The 22,452-nt window shown below is 41.6% G+C and overlaps 2 protein-coding genes across 8 annotated transcripts in view; both read right to left on the bottom strand.

Moving 5' to 3' along the window:
• LOC306709995 (interferon-induced very large GTPase 1-like) overlaps positions 1-12,213 on the bottom strand; it is a 62,005-nt gene extending 49,792 nt beyond the window's left edge. For 4 of the 7 annotated variants that reach the window (XM_079178347.1, XM_079178350.1, XM_079178348.1 and 1 more), the window contains exons 1-10: positions 12,159-12,213; positions 11,495-11,551; positions 11,075-11,173; positions 10,927-10,967; positions 9,636-9,744; positions 8,707-9,297; positions 7,240-7,280; positions 6,859-6,964; positions 6,617-6,748; positions 6,339-6,373 (exon numbers count right to left, since the gene is read on the bottom strand). In XM_079178347.1, coding sequence (XP_079034473.1) covers positions 6,339-6,373; positions 6,617-6,748; positions 6,859-6,964; positions 7,240-7,280; positions 8,707-9,297; positions 9,636-9,744; positions 10,927-10,967; positions 11,075-11,156 — 1,137 coding nt within the window. In that variant the 5' untranslated portion in view covers positions 11,157-11,173; positions 11,495-11,551; positions 12,159-12,213. Of the gene's footprint in view, positions 1-46; positions 79-1,620; positions 1,733-5,431; positions 5,467-5,664; positions 5,749-5,875; positions 5,982-6,338; positions 6,374-6,616; positions 6,749-6,858; positions 6,965-7,239; positions 7,281-8,706; positions 9,298-9,635; positions 9,745-10,926; positions 10,968-11,074; positions 11,174-11,494; positions 11,552-12,158 lie in introns of all 7 variants that reach the window. The other 3 variants (XM_079178354.1, XM_079178355.1, XM_079178349.1) reach the window with 3 other exon arrangements.
• Positions 12,214-14,254: 2,041 nt separating this feature from the next.
• cdc42ep1b (CDC42 effector protein (Rho GTPase binding) 1b) lies at positions 14,255-20,018 on the bottom strand. Its single transcript, XM_079178368.1, has 3 exons — positions 19,553-20,018; positions 18,158-18,705; positions 14,255-15,690 (listed from the first exon to the last, which is right to left on the bottom strand). The coding sequence occupies exons 2-3, from the start codon at positions 18,606-18,608 to the stop codon at positions 15,062-15,064; spliced, it is 1,080 nt and encodes a 359-aa protein (XP_079034494.1). The 5' UTR covers positions 18,609-18,705; positions 19,553-20,018; the 3' UTR covers positions 14,255-15,061.
• Between the last annotated feature and the right edge of the window lie 2,434 nt (positions 20,019-22,452).

Below are 22,452 nucleotides of genomic sequence, written 5' to 3'. Positions count from 1 at the left end.
ATTGGGTTATAAAGTAAATACAAATATTACATTTTGAGTTTCTTACCTTATCCATGTTTCCACTCGTATCCATATTACCTGCCGTAGAATAATGGACTGAATCATAAGACAATCAAGCATAAGACAAGCAATGCACTTTAAAACTAATATGTTTTTTTCTGTATTGATAATTTTTTATGTTATTGAATTTTTCCTGTAATGTGTTGAGGTATCCACCAATAATGTCCGAGACACGCTACACCCTGGAAACAATCTTGCTATTAAAATAATTAATACAACAGTTGTTTTGTCGATTTAATGTAACTATGGTTAAACAAATACTTGTATCGGGGAGGAGGCTGTAGTATTGTTCTTGCATACTGCAGATGAACTCTGACACTTCAACGACACTTCTCAGCCTGAGGGGCGAGACACGAGACAAAGAAAGAGCGTAATGGCGGCATCTTGGGGTTTGAGCATCTTGCTCACACTTACATCGTTACATGTATTCCCATACTGTATTGGGATAGTTCAAGGATTGATTTTGATTTAATGTGTGACTTTATATCCTTTTTCAAAATATAATCATGCAAGAATTATAGTGCTGAATTTATGTGTAAGCAAATTAAATAAGTGAACTAATATTAAACTCACTCAAATTGGAAGATGAACAGTCAGCAGGGGAGAAAGGGGGTAAGGTTAAGAACCCTGTTCAATGGGGCCTATGTACTTAAGCATCCTGCGCCACACTGTGCAAGTCGTAAAATTGGTGAAGTAGAGGAGATACTGTATCTGGGTAACTAAAGGCACATAGAATAGGCATTGTGTCCTTAAGGCAGGGGTGTCAAACTCATTTTCACTCTGGGGCCACATCAGCATCAGCGGTGATCGCAAGAGGAGCGGATGTCACCGGATCTTCGTCGGGGGGGGGGCTGCTGCTGCTTGCGGGTGACGACTGTGGCATCTCCTCCACATCCACTGGTGGAGGTGTGCGCTCGCGGATCGGGGAGGTCCTCTGCTGTGCGCAATACAGAGAGCGGTGGATAATTGTAATTTGTATCAAGTCTGACTTTTGGGCCCGCGGGCCTTGAGTTTGACACATGTGCCTTAAGGCATAGAACACGTGAATATAGGTATTAGTTCTCTAGGCCTTAAAGAAGGGTGTGCAGGTGGTCAGCAGCATATGTCACAAGTTCCCATTACACCCCTTCCACAGAAAAGGGGGTTAACAGGGAAGGTGTATTAACTTTTAGACACTTTTCCGATATTCAATTTTTGTAATTTGATTATTTTACTTATTGTAAAAACCAAATAAAACTGGTCTGTATTTTGTGCATTCCGACCAAAGTCCAGTGTTGCTCATCTCTGGTGGGGTTCCCGTAGTCTCCCAAAGGTAAGAGTGGGAGACCGACGTTTTTAGCCTGAAATAAGAGATACGACAGTGGCTAGTGGTATTTAGTTATCCTGGTTTTCGCCCCTCTAAGCAGGCTAAGACGGTCTCACGTGTAGATTTTGGGGGATGTGTTCGTTACCTAGGTCAGAGGTTATTGAACAAGCCGTCTTCCAGCAGGTGGGAGGGGGTATCGGTTACGCAGCTAGGCTGTACACCTTTTCAAATGGTAATATTCATTAAAATATTACCTTTCTCAGTGGCAGCAGATTGTGCAGGCGTGATTTCAGATTCTCCTCCCACAGTTGTGTTGCCGTCATTCTTTGAGTGTTCAACATCAGCAGGTTGTTTCACTGGATCACACTAAGAAAACAAATAATTTAATTTAACATCAGTTAATCACCCATCTAGTGAATCGTCACCTCAACGTTGTGGATGGTTTGTGGGCCCCAGTGACCATGGTAGCTATGTTGTCAATAGCTCCTGGTAGGGTCTCCCAGGCCAAAGTGGTCCCATGGAAGTGGCAAGACCAAGAGTGATTCACTGACCCTACATTTATTGGTCAGAAAAGAGTTGTCGCACCTCACCCGCAAAAGGGAAACCGGTGCTCCCTTCTTGAGGAAGACTTGGGAGGGGAGCTTGCCAGTGAGCATTTGGTGACCAGGTCTTGACACATGTGGCTCGGAATATCTACATAAAGCAATTGCCCTGTGGGCCCAACACTAGCAGGAATAGGCATTACGGTTGGGTGCATTGACATACATAGCACTGGTTCTGGAACCAAACTCCTGAACAGGGGCTGGACAGTAGCCTTTTCCAGAGTTCCAGCCCTCAAAAGCATTAAAACGTATTCAAGAAATTCAACTGGGGAGGCTCGACTGTCATCACTGGTGTCCATGGCAATTGAGAAGGACCTCTTACTGGAACTGAAACGGACCGATGTACTGAACAACCGCGTCATTTAACTCTTTGTTAACAAAGAAAGGAGGATGGAATTTTGTCTTTAAATAGTGAACAGCAGCTTTGGTAAGTGAACTGCTTTTGTTTTTACATCTGCTGTAGTACACTACTGTGTTTTCTCTCGTGACGTTTTTATGATATGGTTAATATTGTGCGGAATGCGTGTTTTAGCGACGCAGTTTTGCTGGATTGATTTTGACGATATGCATTGTCCGTTAATGACGCAGCATCCCGCCATGCGCGTATTCATGTATCTGCACTCTGCAGTTAGTGTATTTGTAGCCCTCATAGATGTTGAGCTTCATGTAACATTTTATTTCACTTGTTAAATGTTGCAGTGTTATGTGAATATGCGTTTTTTACAACAAATAATAACCCGTAGATGTGGCATCATAATGAGGTTATTGGGAGGTGGTTCAGCTGTAGTAGGACAGCACTGAAGGCCCAGGTATAAAATGCACAGCCGGCCACTGCATGTATGTGACTGCGAGTCACTGAGAGGAAGTCTTAGACTTTTGTTTGTGCTCATGCACCGAACAGCACCTCGGAGTAGCCTGCCTTCTTTGAGTCTCTGAGTGGTGTAATGGTAAAAAATATATATCAGTATCATGAAATGGTTTAGAAACATTTTACGGCTTAGAAGAACAGAGTTAGACATTTAGCTCTGTCCAAACATGGGTTAAGAACAGATAGTTTTGGGTAAACATGGTTTACGACCAGACCATATACTGAGTGTTACTGTTTTACTTTAGAGGGCCATAAAGACAGACACAGGAAGGGGAGCAAGGGTTCACACTGGGGGTTCTTCCTATTCTAGGGATGTTTAGGGTCACGTAAATGTATCTGGCAATGAGATCAAGGGAAAATGGAAGACTAGATAAGCCAGCGTAAGACATCCTTGACCTATCTAAAGGCGGAGACTGTTTCTGCTTTAGTATATAGTATGTGAAGATTTGAACTGATGTTGAAGAATGCTTCCAGCAGACTCTGTGTGAAGAGCTGTGTTGGGTATTCTCCCTCTTGCAAGAGAATAAATGGAACAGGACAACTTTGAATGATTTGAAGACTTGTATTACTTTGATTTGCGAATAACACTCTCTTCTCCCGATTAACATAGAAATATTCTACGACAGTGGTGTCCTGGAATGGCCGCCGACTGGGAGCTATATAGTTCTGCAGGGGGACTTCAAAGAAATTTGTACTAGTTATGGATTGGCCATAACAAGCACCTTGTTCGAGCATAGGGTGGTTCATTAGTACACCCTTGGCCAGAAATCTATAATCGACTTTGTGGCCGTATCATCACATCTGTGCCAGTATGTCTTAATGTCTTCTGTTTTGAAAAGAGAAGCAGATCTGTCAACTGAACGGCACCTGATGGTGAGTTGGATCAGATAGCGGGATGGGCTGTCGGACAGAAATGGTAAACCCAAACGTGTATTGAGTGTGAACTGTGGGGGAGGAGGACATGGAATCTGAGTCGGCCATGTTCAAAGCCTCCATTTTGTAAGCGGCTGCTAGGAGTTGTGGTATGAAAGTTATCGGTGCCTGTCATGGTAGCAACGTAAAAAGCCGCTGGTGGACACTAGCGGTGAAGGAGGCCATCAAGCTGAAGAAAGAGGCCTCCAGATAGAGCAGACAGGTACAAGTTGGCCACAAGGGCTGCAGCTGCGGTGGTTGGCAAAGCAAAAAACCCAGGTGTGGGAGGAGTTAGAAGAGACTATGGAGACGGCAGACATACTGGCTGTGGAACAGTGGACCAGCTCTTGACATTTGCAGGTCTGTTGGAGAGGTCATGGGACTTTGCCCTCTGTGTTTTTTGGACTTAGGGAAGGCTCACGACCTTGTCCCGCGGGGAGTCCTATGGGGGGTAGTGCAGGAATGTGGGGTACCGGGGTCATTGCTACTAGCCAAAGTGAGAGGTGTGTCCATATACTCAGCACAAAGTCAAACATGTGTTCTGTGGTGAAACGATTACAAGCAGCAGAAATTAGCTTCCCTCGTAGGGTGGCTGGGGTCAGCCATAGAGATAGGGTGAGGAACTCAGACATCCGGGGGGAGAGTAGCTGCTGCTCCTTTGCATCAAATCGGGCCAGCTTAGGGGGTTCAGGCATCTGATCCAGATGCCGCCTGGATGACTCCCTTCAGAGGTTTTCCGGGCACTGGCAACTGTTAGGAGGCCCCGGGGTAGAGAACACGCTGAAGGGATTATATTATTCGTCTGAACTGGGAACGCCTTGGGGTTTCCCAGTAACAGTTAGAAACATTATTAGGGAGAGGTACGTCTGAAATACCCGCACCATCTAAAACCGCACGTAAAATGCCAACCATGTCACTTTCATCCTTTTATCCAAGGTGCTTGGGGGGGTGGGGGGTAACGCTACTGTCGCTCCATCCGTTACAAAGCAACCAAAACCCGTGTGCTGCAATGACGATGATGATTAAGTTCCGGTTAGTCCTGCACTAAAATGATTAACTTCACTTCAACTTCATGTATTTACTGCAGACTGAGAAAAGATATCTGCCAGCTGTAATTGGTTGTTCCTCGACACATTACATGCTGTGTGTGCCATAAAGTTCCAACAGTTGAACTATTTTTATCTTGAGGTGCAGCTGTTGCGCCCTGAAGAATAGGCATTAAAGAACACTAGGCTTCCCTCTCAATTTCTGCATGTCTACAATGACAACAATGAATTTGAGGGCGCAAACTGTATGACCCCGTAGCATTTAGAAAATGGAGAGATGATGGATCAGTTAACCAGGTTAGATCCATTGACATTAAGAACATGAAGATCAGGAACACACAATAGTAGACCAATTCAGACAACTCCAAAATAAAATCAGGACTAAACAATATGCACTTAATGCACTTAATGCAAGCAGATGTATAGTTCAGTGAGAAGAAAGTAAACTTATCTAATTTCAACTCATCCACGTGTCCACATAGGGGGTTTGTAGAGTAAAACTCTGTTCAAGTCTAAACTACAAATGCAAACAACTCTAATCTTCAGCTAAAACTTGACTTGAAAATATAAGTATCAATAACAAATAAACTGCTTTATGACAATTACTACTGAGACGCAAAAAGAATCTCACATTTACCTTTGTTTTAGCTGCACTCTCCTCCAGCTCGCCTTCTGCAGGAAAGTAACAGAAAGCAGAATCAAGCATAAAACAATTGTTTTGGGTCACTTAACCATTCCAAGATGGTTCATTGTTCAACATGATGGATGTCCTCTACACCAAATAGACATAATGTGTTTTATTTAAATTATAATTATCCAGATTTTGCAGAGATGCAATTCAACATTTAAAGAAAATAAATTATTTCTCACGCTCTTTGTTAACTGGTGAAGCAGTCTGAGATGTTGGACTTGTGTCCTTCACTTTGTTGACATCCTTATCTTCATCAGGCTCTCCTGTTGAAGGGTCAAAGCCAACACATTTCAGAGTTAGTTATTTCCTTATTTTATTCACACCACTGAATTTCATTATTATTTTACTGTAAAAAATCTATGTTACAATAAAGAATATTATTATTGTTACCTTTATTGGTTGCAGATGATGATACAGAATTGATTTCAGACTCTCCTCCCACTCTTCTGCTGTCATCATACTTGTCTGAGTGTTTAGCACCATTCACTGGATCATTCTAATAAAACAGACGATTTTATGACATTTAGTTAACCAGGTTCAAACCATTGGGATTAAGAACATGAAGATCAAAAATACTCAGTGGTACACCAATTCAGAGTACAACAAAACTTAAAATAAAGGGGAAAACAATAAGTACAGACTAAATGCAATCATGTTTGTAGTTTAGTGAGAAAAGAAGAAAACTCTTCTGCAAGTGTTGTCAACTGATACTTATGTCCAACCAGATGGACATATAACTGTTGTTAGTTAACTCTAACTAACTAACAACATCATTTTAGAAAAAAAGGGAGCGTTAAGATGAAATGCTCCTGTAAGACAATGACTACTGAGAACCAAAAGATCTCACATTTACCTCTGTTTTAGCTGCGTTCTCCTCCAGCTCATCTACTGCAAGGTAAAGTAAGAGAGAGCAGAATCAAAGATAAAACAAATTGTTTTGGGGTCACTTAACCATTCCAAGCTAATAAGATTTATCTGCAAACGTTCAATGTAAATATTGAAAAGGGCATTGTTTAAGATAATGGATGTCCTCTACGACAAATAGACATAATAGATGTTTTACTTTAATTATAATTATCCAGATTTGGCAGAAATGCAATACAACATTTAAACAAATGAAGTCATTCTCACTTTCTTTGGTAACTGTTGAAACAGTCTGAGATGTTGGACTTGTGTTCTTCACTACATCACTCTCCTCCATGGACCGCTCACCCACGTCACTGCTGCTTTCATTGTTGACCTCCTTATCTTCATCAGGCTCTCCTGTGGAAGGGTCAAAGCCAACACATTTCAGAGTTAGTTAGTTCCCTATTTTATTGACATCATTGAATTCAACAAAACAATACTTGGGTTCTTTGTCATTAAAATGTTACCTTTGTCATTGTTTGCAGATGATACAGATGTGATTTCAGACTCTCCTCCTGTGTTTTCATCATTCTTTGAGTTTTCAACATCACCAGGTCCATTCACTGTATCACTCTAAGAAAACAGGGGATTTCATTTAACCTCTAGTTCAACTTGGTAGAGCATTTGAGATTAAGATGTTGCCAGTAGAAACTCTGCCAAGAACACATACAACACTCCAGATCAATATCACACAGTGATGCACCAATCGAGTTCTAAACTTCAGTTTGAAGAATGGAACTGTTTACTTAGGCGTGAGACTTAAAATGTGATCTAACTCACATGTCGGTAGTTTTAAGAACAAATGCTGTTCCATAATGATGATCACTAACGAAGTTGAAAAATCTTACCTTTACCTTGATTGCAGTTGCATTCTCCTCAATATCTTCTACTGCAGGATAATGTAAGAAAGACACAATTATATAGATTTAAAAAACAACACTGGATTAGCTAACCATGATCATTATATTTACAAAGTTTCTGTGTTAAAATTCTGGAGACCTGGGATGGAGGGGACACAATGATAGAGGGGATAATAATAACAAAAATGTATATATATATATATATCTGGCACTAGTGTTACAAACACCAAAAGAAAATTTTGATTCTCAAAACATTAAAAACACTGTACAAATCTCTAATCTATAAGTCTGTTCCTACAACAGCTAAGTTAAATGTAAAATACATGTATCTTCAAATTATTCAGTGATGCTTTAGACCAGGGGTCCCCAAACTTTTTCCTGTGAGGGCCACATCACTGAACACATCGTTTGACCTAGGGCCCGATTATGGGGGGGGGGTGCTACGTGCTTGCTACGTGCGTGCTACTCGCAGGTGAGCGACTGTTGCATCGTGTGCGCGGATCGGGGCGGAACACCGCCGTGCGCGATACAGAGAGCAGGGGAATTGAAAACGCGCGACCATGTATTGACAGACAAGACATGTCGGCGTGTAAATAAATTAAGCACAAGTACTCGTCCTTCAAGCTCCCATCTCTCATCTCTCGGCTCTTCTACTTCTTCTACTCTTCTACTTCTACAGGGTGCGCGCATGACAGCGCTCATCTCGTTCGCCCCCTGGTGGTTGGCTGATTCAGGAAGCGTTTGATTTGATATGTAGCAGAGCACGTATTTTAAACGTTAATATCGCAGACGATCATGCTCATTTAATCGTGGCAGCCAAAATCGTGATCGCGATTAAAATTAGATTAATTGTGCAGACTGAAAAAAAATCATAATGCGTCTCTGGTATTGTTCAGGGGGCCGGACCAAATGTGGAGGCGGGCCGCATCCGGCCCGCGGGCCGTAGTTTGGCGACCACTGCTTTAGACTGATCATTATGGATTAAAGTGCTTTTCTAATGATCTTCATAACTCTTGCTTATCAGTACGCTCATTATGTAAATCCACACATTCAAATATTGAGCCAGACGTCAGAATCTTTCAAACATCTGGTGGAAAGAATTGATAACCCACAAATCATTAAATTCAATCAGTAGCATGTTCATCATATTAGTGCAACTTGTTAACCAACAAAACACATCATTTGTATTTCTTTATTTTGGAACAGCTGCCTGCTACGGCTGAAAATAATGCCATGAGAGCTGTGAAAGTGAATCAAAACAGTGAAATAAAACTCACTGTAAAGCTCAGTCAATAATGTGTGATAATTCTTTGTAGGTTCTTCACTGTGAGAACCACTTTGACATTGTAAAATTGTTTTCAAAGTCATGTTGATACGTTAGTTGTTAGTTCTGTCCATATTGTCCACATGAAGCAGTGTCGGTGTAATTCATAAATGCCAACATTAAAATCTCACCTGCTTGACTTTGCTGAAACAACGAGGACTCCAGTCTTTCTTCTTTGTGCTCCAGTTGTTCTTTCTCTCCTCTATTTCCATCACACATCAGTCCACTGTGGCAGTTGGGAGCATTTTCAGAGACCATGGTGTCTATTTTTTCCAGCAGAGCTATTATCTCTCCTTCATCCATCATACTTCTTTTACATGTGTGGTATCTTTTTTCAACAAAACTGCTGTTGGCTTTCAGGTCTGTCAGGGCACTTTCACATTTTTCATCTGACTCATGAGTCACAACTGTCATTACAGAAGCCATGAATCCTTTCCCAAAAGTGTTTTCTAACCACTGCACTCCTGAACTGTAATGGCTGCTCTGCAGGCCATTTGGTAACAGCATGAGAAACCCATGAATTTCTTCATTTAATGGGAATTTATCAATGTTTGGTAGACCAAGCATGTTAATGACAGAGATGTGTCGACCACACAAATCATACAGTTTGGTTGAAAACTGTTCCACATTTGTTTGCTCGTCATGGCCAATTAAGATGTTTTTAGATCCAATCTCAATGGAATTTGTGTCACCAATTAACACTAGTGTGAGTTCAGGTATCACTGAAACAAAAACAAAAATAATTACATCACCATGTTATACTGCAGGATTCATTCAGATAATATTGTAATGACTAAAAGTTCTGTTTCACATTTTGCTCAAATGTAATGCAAAAATATAATGAATGTGATATAGTGACTCTCACATTATTTAATATTTATACATTCTAAGATGTTAGTCTTGTGTGTTTTCATGACCTTTTCACAGTCATTATTTTCTCCTGTTGAAGATTCATATTTTTTCATCGTAGACAGCAGAAATTAGTTGAAATATATTTTTTTTCCGTGTTTGAAAATCTATAAGATGTTGCTCAACAATCAATTCATAATCAAAATATTACCTTTCTTATTTGATGAAGATGGCTCTGCAAATGCAATCGTCTCTGCTCCTCTGCTTTCATCATTATTCTCGGAGTGTTGAGCTTCACCAGGTTCATTCACCTGATCAAACTGAGAACATATGTGATTTAATACATTACATTACATTACAGTCATTTAACAGATGCTTTTATCCAAAGCGACTTACAATAAGTGTATTCAACATCGGTATTCAAGAGAACTATAGTCACCAGAAGTCATAAGTGCATCTCCTTTGTTAAACAAGCATCTAAGAGCATAAACCAGAGCAAACGTGCAGTGCAGAAACAAACAAATACAATAAGTGCAACAAACTAGTATGAATACAATAAGTGCTGAGTGGAAGGCTCAGGGTAGCACTTCTTGAAGAGGTGAGTTTTCAGCCTGCGCCGAAAGATGGGCAGCGAATCTGCTGTCCTGACGTCAGTGGGGAGTTCATTCCACCACTGTGGGGCCAGGACAGAAAACAGCCGTGACCGGGTCAATCGGCCGCAGGGACCTCTGAGCGACGAGGCAACCAATCGCCCCGAGGCAGCAGAGCAAAGAGGTCGGGCGGGGGTGTAGGGCTTGACCATGGCCTGGAGATAGGAAGGAGCTGTGCCTTTCACTGCTCTGTAGGCTAGTACCAGAGTCTTTAACTGGATGCGAGCTCTGACTCGAGTAGAGAACGGAACAACAATTCTCCAGATTCTGACTGAGATTACAATATTTCTTGTGATCTTGATATAAGGATGGATTGACCCAAAGACAAGAAAACTGCATCAAAATGTAAAACTTGAAGATCAATAACTTACACTGTTGTAGCAGTTATGAAATCAATCAAACAGAAATTAAAAGCAAAGTAAAACAAAGTTTGTTCTAATAAAAGCAGTCGAGCAGTTCTGAAAGAGGGTATGGCTAAAGTATAGGGGGAGGGCTAACCCACACTAATGAGAGAGGAACTCTTTGCTGAGACCGATGAAGCCTCCTACAAGAGTCCACGACAAACAGTTCATGAGTTTGGCCTTTGTACATGAATTCCTTTAGACGTTATGTGCCTTTTGTTATCTGGTACTCTCATTGCCACACCCCTTGTTTGCCAATAGACATGAACACGAACACACACCTTCACACACACACGCACACTTCCATAGCAAATTATAGCCTCCTATGGCAAAAACTGTGTCCACCAAAAGGTGGGGAAATGTTTGTGGATCGCAGCTAAAAATGGGATTACTGTTTAAAAACAAATACAGTTGTATAGTAATGATAACTAATAAAGGTGAAGAGACTTACTTTTATTTTGGTTTCAGCTGCACTCTCCTCTAACTCCTCCACTACAGGGTCATGTTGGAATAGCAGAATACATATGGTCAGCAAAAAAAAACATAATATTTGGTTAGATTATTGATTCAAGTTAATTTATAAAAATCTTTTAAATTACCCTTTTCATTTGTCCCAGATGGTACAGATGTGACTTCAGACCGTCTTCCAGCTGCTGTATTGTCATGGTTTTCCACCTCCATCTTATCGGTTCGTCATGCTTTATAGAGTTGTAAGACAAAGTCAGTTAGACAACTACAATAATAAACTATACTGTGTGTGTGTGTGTGTGTGTGTGTGTGTGTGTGTGTGTGTGTGTGTGTGTGTGTGTGTGTGTGTGTGTGTGTGTGTGTGTGTGTGTGTGTGTGTGTGTGTGTGTGTGCGTGCGTGTATCACCATTCAAGCTGAAGGGCCATGTATTTATTTTTTAATTTTTTAAATCAATCAATCTTTTCGGAAAATAACGTTGCAATTTGTTGACCTCGAGCCACCACAAACCATCAAAAGAATATATAACTACAACAATGTTGAATAAACTCACCTTTGTGTTGCAGTTGCTCTACTTGGTCTGTGTAGATGTGCTGACTTGTTGCAAATCCTTTTAATTGACACACAGATCACAACATGATTAGTAGGTCTGTCCCTCACAAACACCTCCTCTTCACATGTTAGGCGTGATGTATTGAGCTGAAGAGTTCAACGTCTGCCCTTCTTTTAAACCATTGATGACAAAAAGTAAAGTGAAAGTACGACAGAAGAAAACGTTACGGAGACTTACACACTAACACTGCCGTCAACACTGAGCTCCTGGTATACTTGCAAAGCTAGATAATATACTAAGTATGAACCATTTACTTCCTGAAATGAGAAAGAGCTGGTGTGAAGTTAGGGAAATGGTTGTTTAAAAGTAGGATTTAAAAATGTGTAATTCCCTTTGCAAATAAAAAGAATGTTGTAGTGTGTCAGTAGTGAAAAAAACTACACAAAAAAAGATGCATGGTATGCTATATCTCATTCAGTGTTGGTGTGGTGTTTTCTTATTTTTAAAAGACCACTATGATTTGTAAAAAATGAAAATAATTGTAAAACAATATTTAACGGTTGGTGAATGAGACCCAATGTCTGTTAGAAAACCTATGAGCTCATTAGAAGTGTACACAAAAACACTACACATTTGTATAAACTATTGTTCTGTGTCACCTTACCTCTGCCTGGTCTGTGAAGATGTGGATGCCGTGTCAGTAAGCCTTCCAGTCCACCATACTGTATATAAAGAGATCAGAAGCCTGTTGAATTCTAGGTTTGCCTCTCACAAGCCCCTCCCACCTGGGCGACTGTGGATGAGCGGAGAGCAGGGCCGTCCTTCAATCAGAGGGCCGTCTCTGGCTCCGCTATAGTTGAATGTCGATGTGTCCTTGAGCAAGACACTTAACCCCAAAAATTGCTCCCGTTGCTGTGCCTACGGTGTAGAAATGTGTTAGAATCTGAATTCGCTTAAGTCGCTTTGGATAAAAGCGTCTGCTAAATAACTGTAATGTATCAACAAATATGATGTCATGTGATATAATGGGTATAAACAGCTGTGAACTCTGCATGCACTTTAATGGTTAATCAGTAATGAGAAATGTCAAAGTGAAAGTCCGACTGTCCTAACTCATGATTTACACGAAATCATGTGACTTCAAGGGAAATGGTGTAAAGGTTTATCGCATGCTGAGGATGTTTCTGGTTTCAACCAAAAACAGTGAAGCACAAACCACTGTCAACACTGAACACTGCTGCAACAAACCGGTTTATGTTAATTGACAGAGGACAGCTCTATAGCATGGTATTCTTTATGCATGTTAGTTTTAAATTAAAAAAAACAAAAGTTAAAGTGTAAGTAAAAGAGCTCTTTTCCCCCAAACCATGTGACTTAGAGGAAAACATTCAGGAGACTTACAGGTCACACTATACCCAAATACTGCCGAGCACATGCTGCCGTCAACACTGAGCTCCTACTTGCAAAGCTACAAAAAGCTACAAATTCAGGCTTGTTTACCAAACCATTAAGTATACAGAAGATCCACTGATATTCAACACATTAAAAGAAGTTGCTCCTAAACAGCCTCTCCAGGCCTGCAGAGCAGATTTAAAATGGGCATTTTCAATTGCTTTTTGTAATTGTTTTTATTGAGAGTTTTCTGTGTCAGATTGATGCGTCCCTACTTCACCCCATTCACCTCCAGTTTTCATCTTAACCAGCACCCATAGGACCTTCCACTGAGCTCATCAGAAGTCCTGATCCACATCACATGAATCCAGATCTTCAGCCATTGCTCTTCACCCCTTCACAACCACCTGTGTCTAGATGTTCTTGGGTATAATCCTGCACAGCTCAGAACAAAGCCCTTTAAAATAATGTTGTCACAATGGTATGTAATTGCTATTGTGACGTGTTCTTAAACTGCAGAATTGCTGGTACCTGTGTTCTTACAATGATGAATCCAATTGTCCTCTTAAATTGAAGACGTGTGCCAGTTGATCCTAATTAGCATTCTCACTTCTCACCTGTTATATATGACGTGTAAACAATTCATCTCACGTAAATGTGTTGAATATAACTTGTAGATCTTCCTTAAACTACCTGTTATCAATGATCTGTATATCTATGTATGGAAGTAATTTAGCTAATTGTTAACTGTACATTATGTAGCGATGTGTAGCATAGCATTTTTACTGTTCCTCACCTGAGAAAATTAAACTTTTACGAAGAATGTGCAGAGCTCTATGACCACTAGTCAAAGTTATAAAACCACATTCTGTAGCTGGCTTTGTGTTCTATCATTTAACGGTGTCTCAATATGACCAAAGTCTAAAAGATATCTAAGGCTCTGTTCAAACAAAGTGCATTTTAAGAGCCTGGGGGGCTTTTTCTAAATGGAGTGAAGCATTTGCACCCAGCCTTTGCAATGCTCATTGTCCTCAGTGCAGTACTTCTTTTTAGGTTTTTTTCTCTTGCTTTTTATGTTAATTAAAGAAATATCAAAGCAATTCTTTGTACGTGAAAACCTATTCAGCAAAAAACCTGATCATGATACTGCTGTGATTAATATACTTGTATTCATTTAATGAAAGTGGACAGTTTTAGTTAGACATGGGGACCAATTTGCACAAATGCTGATCATTTTACTTTAAAAAAGAGGGTGCAACATGGTCTCATGCCAAAACAAAGTGGACTGTCTATTTACACAATTAAACAGCTGTTGAGGATCTTTGATGTGTGTTCAAAATGTTGTTTTTAAAAAAGCTGAAATTTCAAATCAGGCCTTTATTGCATCAGCCGTATAATTTAAGAAAACAATTAAACTGATAAAAGCTTGATAAACATTCAGCCTACATGTTACAGGTGCAGTGATCACTTTCACTTCAGAGGAACATCAGCGGAAAATGTCCAACTATCTTAGTTTGTATAACACCACTATTCCTGATTACAGGTCATTTATTGACAGCGTGCAGAAGTTTTATCACGAGGTTATAAAACAGTTCAGGTTCACTCTAAACTTGGCCTCAGACCTTTGAACCTGAAGATCTTTATTAATTTAGAATACATGTTGCTGTTGAACATCATGATTATGCAGTGAGTGATTATGTACAGTGTGAAAAAAATAGAAAAAGATCCATTCAACATTCACTGTTCTCCAGTATAATCAGTCAGCTGTTCTGAGCATAATTAATGCAGGTGGGACAAACTTCAGTCACTTTTTAAATCTTTGTTACTGATCAAATTAAAAAGTCATTATTAGTTTGTGTTAAAAAGAATCCATTTTGTGATATCAAACTCAATCAGTGACTTGTAATTTTACAATAGTTAAAATAATCTATAAAAGCATGGCAGCAACATAGTGCAGAGAGAGAGAAAGGTCCAGGGTCATGATCAGCATTAGTACCAGGATCTGGTCTTTGATCAACGTCGCCCCCCATGTAGATGCACGTGAGAAGAGGAAGAACGTTTCTATGGAGGAACAGAACAATATAGCATAAACCCAGAACTCAGGTCACTGGAGGGCTCCTATGGTTTTGTTTGATCAATAAAGTCACAGCACTCTTTCAGAGACAGTTTCAACGTCTAGACTTTGATCTCTTCCTCCTCTTCAGAAAAGGCATGTGGTGTTTTGCGGCTTTGGGTAAATGCAGGAGAGGTGGCGTCGTTGCTGCTCATCCTCGTTCCCTTTGTGAAGGACCCTCCGCCATAATGACGAGACAGCACGTCAGCGGCCCTCTGGAACCTTTCTGCCTCAATTGCAGGCTCGGCTCTCTGGGGAGACCCAGTGCACTCGTCTGGTATCGTCAGTGACCCCCTCTCCTCCTCCTGCTCTGTCCAGTTCCTGCTACAAGAGCGCCCCCCGTTCCTGCTGAATGACCCGCTGCCCATGGAGGGGTTGGGTGAAGTCGCCCCAGGGGTCTGCACGGGCGTTTCTGTCAGAGACACGTCGTCCTCTTCTTCCTCCTCCTCTTCTTCCTCACCTGCTGCCTGGCTGTGATTGGACATCTGAAGGCAGCTGCGGTTGTCGATCAAGCTCAGTACCTCAGTCATAAGGGAGGGGCCAAGGTCAACAGTGAACGAGGAGAGGGAGTCTGAGCGTGTCAGTGTGATGCCGCTGCTGTCTGGTAGAGATCCTTTCCGGGCGTCTCCATCTTGAAACTGTCTGTCAAGGCGAGAGAGGCGGGGCAGAGTCACAAATCCAGACTGCAGACCTGCAAACAAGCAGAAGAAGAAAAACGCACTCAAGTCACTGAAATGATCTGGACTCATGACACAACACACAGAAAACATCTTGGAGTCATTCTTAACCTTGAACCAGAATAATCTCAATGCATGTATGTTACATGCTACATTTTCAATCTGAAGGCACTTTGCAAAGTATAAACCTGTGACAACACTTGAAGGGATATCTGGTCTAAAACAGAATTGACATTTTTACAAACACAAATACCTTTGAGTTGGAAATCAGACAATGAAGACTCTATGGGCACAGAGAGTCTTCATTGAGGTTTAGCTACATTCAGAATCATTTTATTTGTGTAAATCTGAAAAGTCCCAATATATCAGAAAACCTCGAGAAATAATACATTTGAAAAAGAAATGAATTAAGTACACACTTTTAAATAGAGCTATGTACAGTTTTTACCTTCCTTCACCACAGGGTGGCAGTATCTAACAACCCAGTAACTCAATGCTGAAACTTCCCTGCAGAGTTTTCTGTCTCCTTGCCAGACTAAATGTTACAGACAGTAGAAAACAGAAGGACATGTAAGTGCGCTATGGTGACACTGAAAGGAGCGGAAAGAGAGAAGAACAAGAAGGACGGAGAAATGGATGTGAAGTAACGGGAAACTTGCCGTGATGTTTCATGATGGGGGTCCATCAAAGACCCTGATGAAGGCCTCAAGCTGTAACATGATAATAAAGTTGTTCTATATACAACAAGTGTTTCTGGAGCTGTCGCTATGAAGTGAAAATGATTTCAATGAAATGGTCACAAACGTGTATTACTTGAAAAATAAGAATGACAAATGTGTGCGAATTGTGCGTAATTTCGGGTATTCACAAATGTGTGTTCCAGTCTATACACAAATGCCAAACAATTTGAACCCATGTACAACACATATTAAAAATGTTTATTTACTTTAATTTACTTATTTTTCTTTGCAGTATTATGATCTAAAGTTGAAGTTTTTTACTCTAATTTACATCCAATAGGTGTATAGTAAGTATACCTTCCTTTGGAATACTGTGAAAATCAAAAAGGTTTTTTGCTGAACTTTATTTTCAACAGTGAAAGAGGATAACGACAAAATATGTGACAAACAACTGAGCGAATATGAAAGGATGAATGGAAATGATGACATGCAGGCAAACTGAGAAGCACTGATGACAAAAAGTCCCCATCATCCTTCAGTTCACTGACTCTCTATGCCGGATCCACATCACTCAGTTTGGGCAAATTCCTTATGAATTGGGTAAGTAATCTGTAGATGGAAGAGGGGATTTCCAGTCCAGGCTCTGCACACTGCTGCCTGATGAGCTCTGATTGGTTAGCAGATATAATGGTGCGTTTGTGCTGAGCATTCAGGCAGTGACACATGCACACAGAGACGACAGGTAAATGCCCACTAAGTATCTTTCCTTCTCCCAAACCAGCTGTGTGTGTTTGTGTTTATAGACCTAATTGTGTACAGGTGTTGCCTAGGTGATTCCAGATGACTCAGAAGAAGCCCGCATGTTTGCTGGTTGTCTTGGAGGAATGTGGGAGCGACGCTGAAAGGAGGGCAACCTCACTCTCTCTGTTGGTGTGTTCACCGACATTTATAGTCCTGTTTGGACCAAGTGATCCAAGCAGCTCTTTGTGCTGTTTGGTCTGCTGGGGACTGAATAGTGAGAACTGCAACTAATGATATATACACCACCAGTTTGTTTTCCCTAATTCATGGTAACTAATGTAGTGCTGGTCTACCACTAAGCTGCAGCCCATCGGTCATTGATCATTCAGACACAAATGCTCCATAAGTTAGAGTGATGTTCTGAGCTTCTAACTAATGATTATGATCTTACCAAATCTCATCTGTTTGTTTTTTAAATTATTATTATTTTTTACATTTACATCCAGAAACCACTTGTTTGAATTGTTTCTCTGAAGCTTTTTTTTCTCGTTTGCACTTTTTGTTGACGTGTTTCCTGAACAGAAAGCTCTACATATATCATGTCATTTATCGTGTTTAGTTGGCAAACGTGAGGTCAATTTTAGCACCAAACTTACACATTTGTTTTGTTCCATCTCCCTCCTGTCAGCACTAATCATTGCTATATCCTGTCTACAGCTGTTTCAAAGGAATGTTGTCTCATGCGAACTTAGTGTTAATCACAGAGCTCTCTTACTCAATAATAAATTAACATGTGAGGCCCTTTCTGTTAAACAGGACAAAGGTCCAGCTGAGAGCCGAATCAGTGTGTCAGTGGAAAAAGCCTTTCGCTGTTTTTTTTAGCAGCAATGTCAAAATATTATTTTTTGGGCCAAACTTCTTCCATAGGGTAATCCAGCATTAGCATACCATGGAAGTGAGACAGTTTGGAAACTGACATAGACATTTTTTCATTTGACATTTAACTCAGAGGCTTCCCATGAACCCTGTCCCATGCAGGATGTGATTATCGATATCTCACCATATGTGCAGAGGGAGTCATCTGTTGAGCTGATGGAGCTGGAGAACAGCATCCGCTGAAGGCGCCCATTAGGGGAGTCCACGTTCAGCTGGGGCAGGGAGATGGCGTTCTTGATGATGGGTGAGACGTCTGGTGGTGGGGACAAGTCACGGGAGCCCCCCCGCGGCCGTGGCACGGAGTTTTTCCGCACATGCCCAAAGGTGCGTGTAAAAAACCTGGTTGTCCTGGAGCTGTTGGCCGAGTCCGGACTGCCTGGCTCCCTGATGCCCCCGTAGTTGCTAAGGAAGGAAGTGTCACCAAACACTTCCCCGCCACGGCCAACATGCATAGTATGTCGGAAGTCCCCCAGCGGCGGGCTGATCATGTCCACTGAGAGTTCACTCTTGAAACGACGTTTCCCCTGAGAGCCAGACACAAGGCCTTTAATCCCTGGCAGTTTTCCCAGACTCATGGTGGCAGAAGAATGGTGTAATTTTGCTTTAATATGGATGAGAGTGTCTGAGCTCTGCGCACATGTCAGTCAAGTTTAAATTCCAACTTGGGGTCCACTGTAAAACCAGAGAGAGAGAGAGAAAAAAAAGAAATGAAATGTGGGGGACAGTGAGAACAGAAAACACAAATATGTGGTTGCTCAGTCGGCAGAGAATGTGTGTATAATCCATTCTCCACACGGCCAGAGCCAACTATTCATCCACGGACGGCCTACGGTTTCCCTTTCGGATCTACACCAAAAGATGCCAGTCTCTCTCCCTCTCAAGCACAGCTAGCACTGCACATGGCCAAACCCTCGGCTCGCTTCTACTGCCCAGCAGATGACAACAGAACACAGAAGATGAATTATAAGGCCACACTTTGTTGCCTCTGGCTGCCGCAGCTCATGTGGTTGGAGAATTTGGGGCTGGCTGGACTCTTCTTCAGATTTGGTTTAGCGCATGACAGTCTGTAAGAAACACAGAATCCAGCCACAACTGCAAATGAACTGAGACGTGACTTCAGCCAAACAACTCCGCTGGTTTGCGAGACAACAGTAATGAGTGATGTTGTACACTGTGTCCACTTCATTTGATATCTTTTAGGATTTGGAGAACTGTCTTTTTGTCAGTCTCAACTTACGTTTTACTCGCAACACTAAGTGGATTAACTCACCAGGAAGCCTTGTTAAACCAAAGTGAGACTGGAGAGTATTGTGCACCAGCATACAAATTCATAAATTACTCTTTATAGGCCCATTTCCACCAGAATGGGGTTACCCTTCTCACTATTATTTAGGTTTCAGATTAGCCCACAAGCTATAGTAAAGTAGTTTATGTCTGATGTGTTACTCTGTAACCCTGCACTTTAGAAGAAAAAGCCAGCTAAATGCCAACACAGCAGTATCACCACTCTGTAGCTTACTGGCAGCGAGTCCTTTTCGCGTGCGTCTTCAATACATCTCAGCTTTTAGGAGAATCTTGTGTGTCTCAAGTCCAGACGGAGAGAGCTTGGAGTCCACTGCCATGCACCGTCTCTCCCACGAAAGACGTTTATCCATGTGTGACACCAGACTGTCCATGGGACATCCTGTCAGCAGGCCTGTCGCCCCGCTTCTTTGTGTGTCCTCCGTTCCCCTGGTCCCTCGGCCCCCGCGACGTCGGCCCTTTGAGAGGCAATGAAAACAATCAGAGCAAAGGAAAAAGGAGGGTGATGCTTTCTAGAAAAGGGTAACGAAGTAGAGTGCCGTTGTCCAGCGACTGTTTTGCCTGCATCACCCAGAAGGAAAAAATAAAGCTCATCCAGGATTGTCCATGCACTGGATTAGCTGCTAATCCCTTCTGTCTTCCCCCCCGCTCTGACTCCCACACTTGCTCTCTGCCTTCTTCAATCCACTTAGTTCTCCGATGGTTTCCAGTTAGGGAGTCTTCTGTGTTTTCATTCAGTTCACTTAAGGCCAGCTGGGAGAACAGACAGAGACAAATGTCAGTGACATGCTAAACGAAAAACTGAAACAGGAGCGTTCAGGCGCACATAAATGTGTCAGGCGTGTAAAACTTTGGATTGACGGATGCATGCTGGGAATGTAATTCTCTCTCTCAGTTGCCTGAGGAGTTAGCAGGTTCTCGAGAATTTGTTCAGGGACCAAACTTGACAAATAGAACCTGTGTACTCTCTTAAGTCTGACTCATATGATACATATTCATTTCAGTACAAGTACTTTCCATTCTTCTCTCCTGAGTGAACGTTTCTATCATTATACAGGTTTCATTGATATCTACTTTAGCACTGACGCAATAAGGAGATTAGTCAATCTACAGAAAATATTTAACCATTTTGATCATCAATATTTCTAAACTTAGAGCACATATACTAAACATTTTTTTATGCTCTGGTTTTGGACTGGTGGTTGAATAGAAAATGCTTTTTAAAGACCAAACCATATCATATGTTTTGCGGACTAAATAATGAATCAATTAATTAAAAAGAATCCCTATTTGGAGTGTTTGCTAAGGTATGGATCTTCCAAATGTGATATTTATGTTAATCCAATTTTTTACATTACATTTTTCAAATTAAACTGAATTAAAAATGAAAACAAATCACATGTGATGTGACATAAAAACAAGAGCCCCATGTCTGCACCACAGACATGCAGCTCAGTGTTTAACCACACTGAGCTGCAGAGATGACAGGTCTATCTCGCAGATTTATGCACAACATTAAAACCATAAATCCACTTCTCCAGAGATAGAAATGTTTCCGATGTCTGCTTTTCCTGGATGTATTCCGAACACCTTCTTCCCGCCTGCTGAAGGAATGACTCCAAGGCAAGGCGAGCACTGGTAAACTCCAAACATGTGACCTCTCCAAACCATAGTCCGTGTTGGATTAATGCCGCAGGAGTTACTAGTTTAAACTGCTGCCAGGCCAATCTGCCCATGTGCTGGTGTCACTCTTACTGGGCACTGGCCTGGGCTCAGATTACCTTCCCTAAATCTTTAACTAATCCCAGTTTTTCAACAGCACAAAGGTTCAGGGGGGGGGCATTGCAGGGAGCATTCACTGTCTGTCAGCCAGAAATAGGAAAGTAGGGAATAAATGGTGAAAATATGGGTGTGACAGAAAGAGTACTCAATTTAGAGTGACCATTCATAAAGCGGAGGGAGTGGAGGTACAATGGATTTCAGCCGTTGTCAGACCGCTTCTGATCCTCCAGCTCAATAACATTTAGCTTAAGGGAGCGATTAGGGCCTGAGGGGCACGGAAAGGTGAGAGGCAGATAAACATTAGCGAGGGAGACAAACAGCCACTGTCACTGTCAACCCCAAGTTTGGAAAGAAATCAAATCATTTCAGAAATGTATGTAAAATATCATTTCCATCCCGAAATCCTTCATTTTGCTGCTGCATTTCAGTCATCTGATGATAATTCACAGCTTTTCATTGTGTAACGAACTTGTTTTCTCCTGCCTTCATAGCTGCCAATTTCTTTTACCCCCATATCAGCCTTTTATATGGTTTTCCGTCTTCCTTTACGGCTTTGAGCAGTAAACGCAGCTCAACACAGATCTCTTCATGCACACTAAAGTGTAAATGCCAGCACAGAAATTCACTCTGGGGAGAGAATTGGCCTCATTAAGGATACACGGAAAGACATTTATATGTGCTAAACATGTTATTTATCCGTAAATTGTACCAGCAGGCATCCATATACAAGCCTGTTTTGCGCGAGCTGCTTGACTGATTGCAGAGACAGATTCAGGAAAGTAAAATGGGAATAGCTTGCAATGGGACCAGACACACCATCTATTATGGCCATCACATAAAGGATCGAGGACGCTGATGAGAAACACATTTTTACCTCATGTCTTTATGTTTTTTTCTTTTTTACCAGATTTCTATTTTCAGCTCTCAACCTTGCTGTCTTTTATCTGTTTTTCCCTCTGTGACAAACGCACGCACACACACACACACACACACACACACACACACACACACACACACACACACACACACACACACATACCGTCGTGTTTCCCATCTCTGTCATTCTCCTTGTTGCAGGCAGATTTGATGTGTGAGTCAAACATCTGGTACCACGGAGCCACACATTGCAGAACTCTGGGGACATTTGAGGGACCGTTCAATCCCAGTGGCTCAGAGTGAGGTACATCTGTGTGCTCGTACATGGACTTACACACAAACACAGGGCTGTGTCGCAGTAGGTCAGCTCTGAGGTTGCTTCCTCCACTGGACCGGAGGGCCTTTTACAGCACCGAACCAGCAAACTGTGGTTGAGGTCAGTACACCCTGACCATTACG

This window comes from Pholis gunnellus (genome assembly GCF_910591455.1).
Source record: "Pholis gunnellus genome assembly, chromosome: 17".
In the NCBI taxonomy this organism is placed as follows: Eukaryota; Metazoa; Chordata; class Actinopteri; order Perciformes; family Pholidae; genus Pholis; species Pholis gunnellus.
The sequence above is the reverse complement of the archived record's forward strand: the minus strand, read 5'-3'. Positions and strand labels throughout refer to the sequence as shown.